At 52.0% G+C, this 6,000-nt stretch overlaps 1 protein-coding gene across 1 annotated transcript in view; it reads left to right on the forward strand.

Moving 5' to 3' along the window:
* Positions 1-4,449, forward strand: part of SAE1 (SUMO1 activating enzyme subunit 1) — a 62,605-nt gene extending 58,156 nt beyond the window's left edge. Inside the window, exons 8-9 of the mRNA XM_004694231.2 lie at positions 89-158; positions 3,463-4,449. Coding sequence (XP_004694288.1) covers positions 89-158; positions 3,463-3,555 — 163 coding nt within the window. The 3' untranslated portion in view covers positions 3,556-4,449. The remainder of the gene's footprint in view (positions 1-88; positions 159-3,462) is intronic.
* The last annotated feature ends 1,551 nt before the right edge of the window (positions 4,450-6,000 follow it).

Genomic DNA, 6,000 nt, shown 5'->3' on the forward strand with positions numbered 1-6,000 from the left:
ATCCAGCCCAGCCTGCTGCTGACCTTTTCCATATGTCCTCCTGCCCATTCTGTTCTTCAAATTCCAAGTCATTTGTCTTCTCTTTCAGGTATTGCTTCTCTGAGATGGTCCCAGTGTGTGCTGTGGTTGGAGGGATCCTGGCCCAGGAAATTGTGAAGGTAAAAGTTCCCGCGGAGTACAGAAGAGCATCGCCTCCCCTCGGCCTTGTAGCTGCCCTCTGACACAGCGCGGCCTGCTTTCTGGGTCCGCTCACCTTTGCCCTGCCCTTCTCCTTCCCTTGTCCCCTCCTCTCCATCCAGGGCGGGGCATTCTGTTGATTCCAGAGATGGGCACGTGGCCACAGGTGAGCCCTGACTAGAGTGCTGGAGCTCATGCTGTGGCCGGTGGTCTGGCAGCCCTCGGGCATGGGTCCAAGCCTTAGCCCCGCTGAAAGGGAGGACGCTGAGGCCTGGGCTTTGTTGCTGGCCTCAACTTGTTCGCGTCTTTATCCACTGCTAGGATGGCTGAGCTCCCTCTTAGGCGTGCACCCACTGTGATTTACAGAGGAGGGAAGGGAGTGCCGGCAGATCCTGTGTTCTCTGCTAGGCGCCCAGAAGCTTCTGTGCACTGTATCCTATGACTTGTTAGGTAGATCACTGTTCCTCTCAGAAGGGGAAGTATCTGACTGAGCATCACTCAGCCAATAACTGTCATGGTCTTGTGAGTCTCTCGTAGAATATTTGGGTGGCTGAAACTAGAACATAGCCCCTAATACGTATTTTATTTTCTTGGGCGACTTTGGCATTTGCCCCAAACGTGCTCAGTTTCCCTTTCACACATTATTAGCTGCTTCAGTGGATTGTGGTACCAGGTTGTCCCTCCTTCATGGGGCAGAGTTCATCGGTTCCATGTCTGTGTACACATCCAAGTTGAACTTAGGAGGATATTTGGAGACCAAGCGCTCACTCCTTTGTTTTGGGAACTGTAATTTGCTCTCCAGGCACATGACCCAGTTTGATAGTTCCACCATGTCTTTCTTTCCTCCTGTTTTCTGATCCTCTGTGCACTGAATTCTTCTTTCCCCAAGCCTGCCCTTCTGTGCCATGGCAGTGGGGTGCTCCAAGGAGCTAAGATGGGGAGAGGAAGACAACACATGAGGCCTACACACAACCTTGCTCACATCTCCTCAGCTGGGTGACAGGAAGGTTCCTTTATGTGCCCACTCTGAGAAGCTGGTCGTAGCTGCCATGGGCCTGGAGAAAGATTCTGAGGCCGCCTCAGTGGACTCTGCAGGGGAGCGTGCCAGGATGGAAAACCTCTAAGGGCCACAGAAACGGGTGGTGGGTGGCCTAGAATGACCGCAGCGACAGTGGTCAGGACAGTGGATGCCCAGTGCATACACGCAGAAATCATGGTTGTTGTACGGATAGACTCGGCTTTATTCTCACAGCTGTTGGCAGGTAGGAACTGTGGGAACCCCTTATTTATCCAGGAGGAACTGAGGTATGGGAAGCGGCAGAGCCAGGATTTGGGCCCCGGTGGTCTGGTTTCTGAGCCTGCCGTCTTCACTAGGAGGCCAGTGCGGTGGCTCGGGTGCAACACCCCACCCCGTCCAGCAGCTCAGTCTCTGCACTCTTGGGGACACTGTCCCTGCACCGTCAGCCTCCCTTCCATGTGTCCCACAGCGAAGCTGAAGCTGCTCTCTGGGTTCATGGAGGATGGAGCTGGGTGTGGGGGCAAGTGGCCTTCACCTCATTGTAGTGGGTTCTCTGCGTCCCAGTTCTGACCCCAATGCAGCCCCCTCCTTCCTGCCTGCCGGGCACAGCTGTCATCCCGCGTCTTGTTTCTGTTTGTCCCGGATACCCGGATAGCCAGAGCACTCTGCATTCCTGGCTGCTGGGTGTGTTTGGAATCTCCTCACCCCCATCTTACTGGGGAAGCACTTTACCTTTTACCCCAGGCTCACCCTGCGCCCTCCCCGCCACTCCCCTCGTGTAACAAAGTTCCAGTCTCCAGCCAGCTGGCAGTAGGGGCCCTAATCGAGTCCACAGACCTTGCTCTGCTCCCAAGAGGCCTTCTGACAACCCTTAGAAAGTAAACATTGGAGGTGGAGGACTCATGTGGAAGTGTGTTCCTGCGGGATCGTCTTTGTGTCACTCTGGACTCCATGCTAAGTTACTGCTGTCGTCCTGTCACTCTTGCTTCCTCACGTTAAGCCCAGCCTGTTCTGTGGACCCAGTCTCCCTGCCTGCTGCATGTCGTGGTAGGTGACAGCCACACACGGCGCCGTGTCCGAACACATCTTCTCATGTTCTGTAATCTGGGTTCTGGGTTCTGGGAGTTTATGAGTTGGTTCTGTGGCTCTTCTCCCGTTGTGCTTGGAATTCTCAGTTATCGGTAAGGGAACCCCCACCTCCATCACGGGTAGCGCCCACTTACTGGGAACTTGGTGTCCTGCACATGACGAACTAGATTGCAGCTTATTTTCACCAAAAACTCTAGCAGACACACACTGTTGATGTGTCACTTCACATGCACCCGGGGGACAAACCTCTGCTCCAAACTCCAAGTGGCGGGAACCTGCTAATCCTTAGTACAGCGTGACATCCGCCTGGTTCCCGGCCGAGGCTCTCTGCATGTTCCCCGGGCAGATGATTAAGTGACAGCGCTCAGGAGGTAGGCTTGTCTCCCTCACACACCTGGGCCTGGATCGCGTTGATGCTCCCCTCACGAAGGAGAGCTGCAGGGTGTTCCGAGTGCATTCCTAACCTTGCAACAGCCCTTCCTGAGGACGGCACACGCTTCCGGGAGCCTGTGACCCTTGCCTGCAGCTTGCTTCGGTGACACCCTCCTCTTCAGTAGTCACCCTTTTGGACTAAGAACCCTGTGGAGAACTCAAAGGCATCTCTGAAGCCTTCCTTCAGATGACTTAGCATGTAATTTTAGGGAGTTTGACCCCAGCTCTAAAGGTGCTGAGCCCACAAAACAACCTCCATTTCCGTGGCTGAGTAGCATTTCCCAGGTCCACCTGTACCATGGAAAGCAGCCGCATCCTCTGCTGCAGGAAGAGGCCTTCTGCATCCCTGTGTGTCCTTCAGGCAATGAAGGACTGACTCGCTGCCTTGGTCAGCTGCACAGCCATTTGCTGAGTGGCGCCAGTGTAGCCACGAGACACGCCATCTCTTATGCCTGGGAAGGCACAGCTGCAGGTTTGGTTTTACATGGGGAGGTAGAAGGTGAGTAATGTGCCCAGGGACACACACCTGGTAAGGGGCAGAGCAAAAAGACATGACAATTCATTTTAAAATTATCTGTAGACATAGCCAGACTAGCCCAGTGGTGCAGAATCCACCTCAGTCGAGAACCACTGCCCAGACAGCTTTCAGGAGCTGGGTTTGAGGGTATTGGGTTTCATTTCTCTTTTTCTCTTTATTATCCCTTTTAAAGCACTTGAGCTGAACCCTCTTCTTCTTTTTCTCCCAGGCCCTGTCTCAAAGGGACCCTCCTCACAACAATTTCTTCTTCTTTGATGGCATGAAGGGGAATGGCATTGTCGAATGCCTTGGCCCCAAGTGAACCCAGACCTGGCAACCAGAGATGCAACCCGCCGTGTGCCTGCGTGTTCCCTGTCCCCGTCTAGCCCCCATAGGCCTCTCCAAGCGAGGGAACGTGAACACAGACCCTTCCTGCAAGCAGTGAGGTGTGCAGGGGTTCTCTTTCCAGCACCCGCAGCAGCTCAACAAAGATGTGGCTGTTGACCACCTCCCTTCGGGCACTTCGAAACTGAGTTTCAGCTGGGACCTGCCTGCTCCACTGCGCTCCCCTCAGCGGCGTCACCTAGAGCCCCTTGCTGTCTTTCCCTCTGGTTCCACCACTGTCGGAGGCGCCCCAGCAGCACCTCGTAGGCTTGATTCCCTGCCTGCGGTTGGGTGGAGGAGCCTGACTGCAGGTGGGGGCCAAGGCCATGGCCTGGGAAACACTGGTGCGGCCGCAGTTCCAAGTGCAGACAGGTGTCCTTAGAGAGGGAAAGCCAATGGAATGTATTTCCTCCAAAGTCTGAGTCCCTGAAAAACAACAGGTGGCATCTGGTGCGCAGCTCTTGCGTTTTAGTTTAGGATTAGCTGAGTCGGGCCTGGATTTTGGAAGAGAGGAAATGTTACCAGGTCCCTTTGGGCATTCGACGAGACCTTACGAATTAAGTACTAGTTGGAAACTTGTTTTAAAAGGCAGATTCCAGGGCCTGCCCCCACCATGCTGATTCTTTGAAGCCCAGCTAGGAAGGAGGAGCTTGGCCTTAGCTAGCAGAGCCCCTCAGCCAGTGCGCCCCGCCTGCTGGGGGAAGTTGTTGCTTTAAGGGCTGTGTGGGTCTTTCTTTTGCCCCCTGAATCGCAGCTGTTTGTGTTTTTTGGATTTTCAGGGTTTCCTTGGTTGTTTAAAAAGAAATAACAGAAATAAAGTTATTTGCTTTGGGGTTTGTTTGTTTGTTTCTCTTCTGCCCTAGAAACTTCTTACGCTGATAGGGTGTGATCCTACCAGATGCCCTTTTAAACCTGCAGAAACATCACTGACTGCTTTAACATGACTCAATTCTTCCTCCCCTCCGTCATCCCTGCCACCACTTTTCTGGGTGTTGCGATGACTTACATTGCTCAAATTCTAGAATATGTTGAAGTTTCTGATTCCAGTTATCTGTTGGCTAATTCAGTTCAGTAATACCTGTCCTCATTGACAAGAATCAGTAATACTGGAAAAGGTGTGAATCAGGAGATACTGCCATCTATTGAGATCCTCTGGATGCCAGGCAGGTTCATCAGGAAAGTGGGTGATGGCCTCATCTAAAGTTGTACAACACGCAAGTCATGCCCTCAAGGCCACAGCTGCCTGGGGGCAGATAAACACCAGGTTTGCCTCGACTCGGCCTGCATGTGTTCTAGTTCTCCCCACCTTTGCTTCTTTCTCCATGAAGTCGGATTGTGTGTGCTCTGGAGCTGACTTGTTGGAGTGTTTTAACCCAGCTAACTCGGGGGCGGGGGGAGGGTGTGGGAGTGGGATACAAAAGGTTTCCACTGGGAATAGGAGTTCCATTCCCCAGCTCTCGGTCACCTTCACCTCTGCTCTTGCCCTGAGTCAAGCTAGACCTTCATTTCTGGAGGCCCCTTTTAGGCCTCATTAGTGTGGAATCTGGGGCACCACGGTCAGTGGTTAACTGAATTTTACAGGGTCTTTGAAATTTTGAGCTAGTTGCATGCAGTGAGGGGCCTTGGTCACAAGGGGGAGCGCTTGGTTCCAGATGGATAAAAACAAAATTGTCAATACAGTCTTCTCTGAAGCTTTTCAAACTTTTCCACCCTGCTCCTCTCTAATGGCAGAGATTGAGTCATCCAGACAGGACCCCTCGGGAATCGGGGGTGGAGCTGGAAACTGCCAGCCGCAGGCAAGAAATGTCTTTATTCTTATTTCTTCAAATTTCATATTTTCCCATATTGCATGTTGGTATCATAAAAATGGATTTCCCTCAGTCTTCAGAAAGTGAAGGCAGTGCTAATTCTGTCATTTCTAATATACCTTCTTGGGAAGAAGGCTCTGATATGTGAGGATAAGAAAAACGTTTAGGATGCTTGAGTTACCCAGGGGAAGGAAGGGACCACCTCGGGGAATGTTAGTTCTCTCCCCCATACCCACTCTTGCTGTCTCTGGTATGTGTAGTAGGCAAACTTCATGGAGTGCTTAATGTGTCGACAGCTCAGACCGAACATTCTATTGCAGCAGGTGCTACTCCCAAAAAAGAAAAATACATGCAAAGGGCAAAAATTAAGACATATTTAAAAGTTCTGGAGCCCCTCATAGCCCCACATTCTGCCATTTCTCTCTGCAGTGCAGACCATTCTTGCCAGATTCTTGCATATTTTTTCATATATATAAACGTGTGCCTGTCTGTTAAGCTGTGTCATATTGGTTCTTTACAGGTGGGAACTAGAGGCTTTGGTTCTACTTGGCTAGTCAAGAGGATTTAACAGTAGC

This window comes from Condylura cristata, unplaced genomic scaffold, assembly GCF_000260355.1.
Source record: "Condylura cristata isolate star-nosed mole 26May11 unplaced genomic scaffold, ConCri1.0 scaffold00041, whole genome shotgun sequence".
In the NCBI taxonomy this organism is placed as follows: Eukaryota; Metazoa; Chordata; class Mammalia; order Eulipotyphla; family Talpidae; genus Condylura; species Condylura cristata.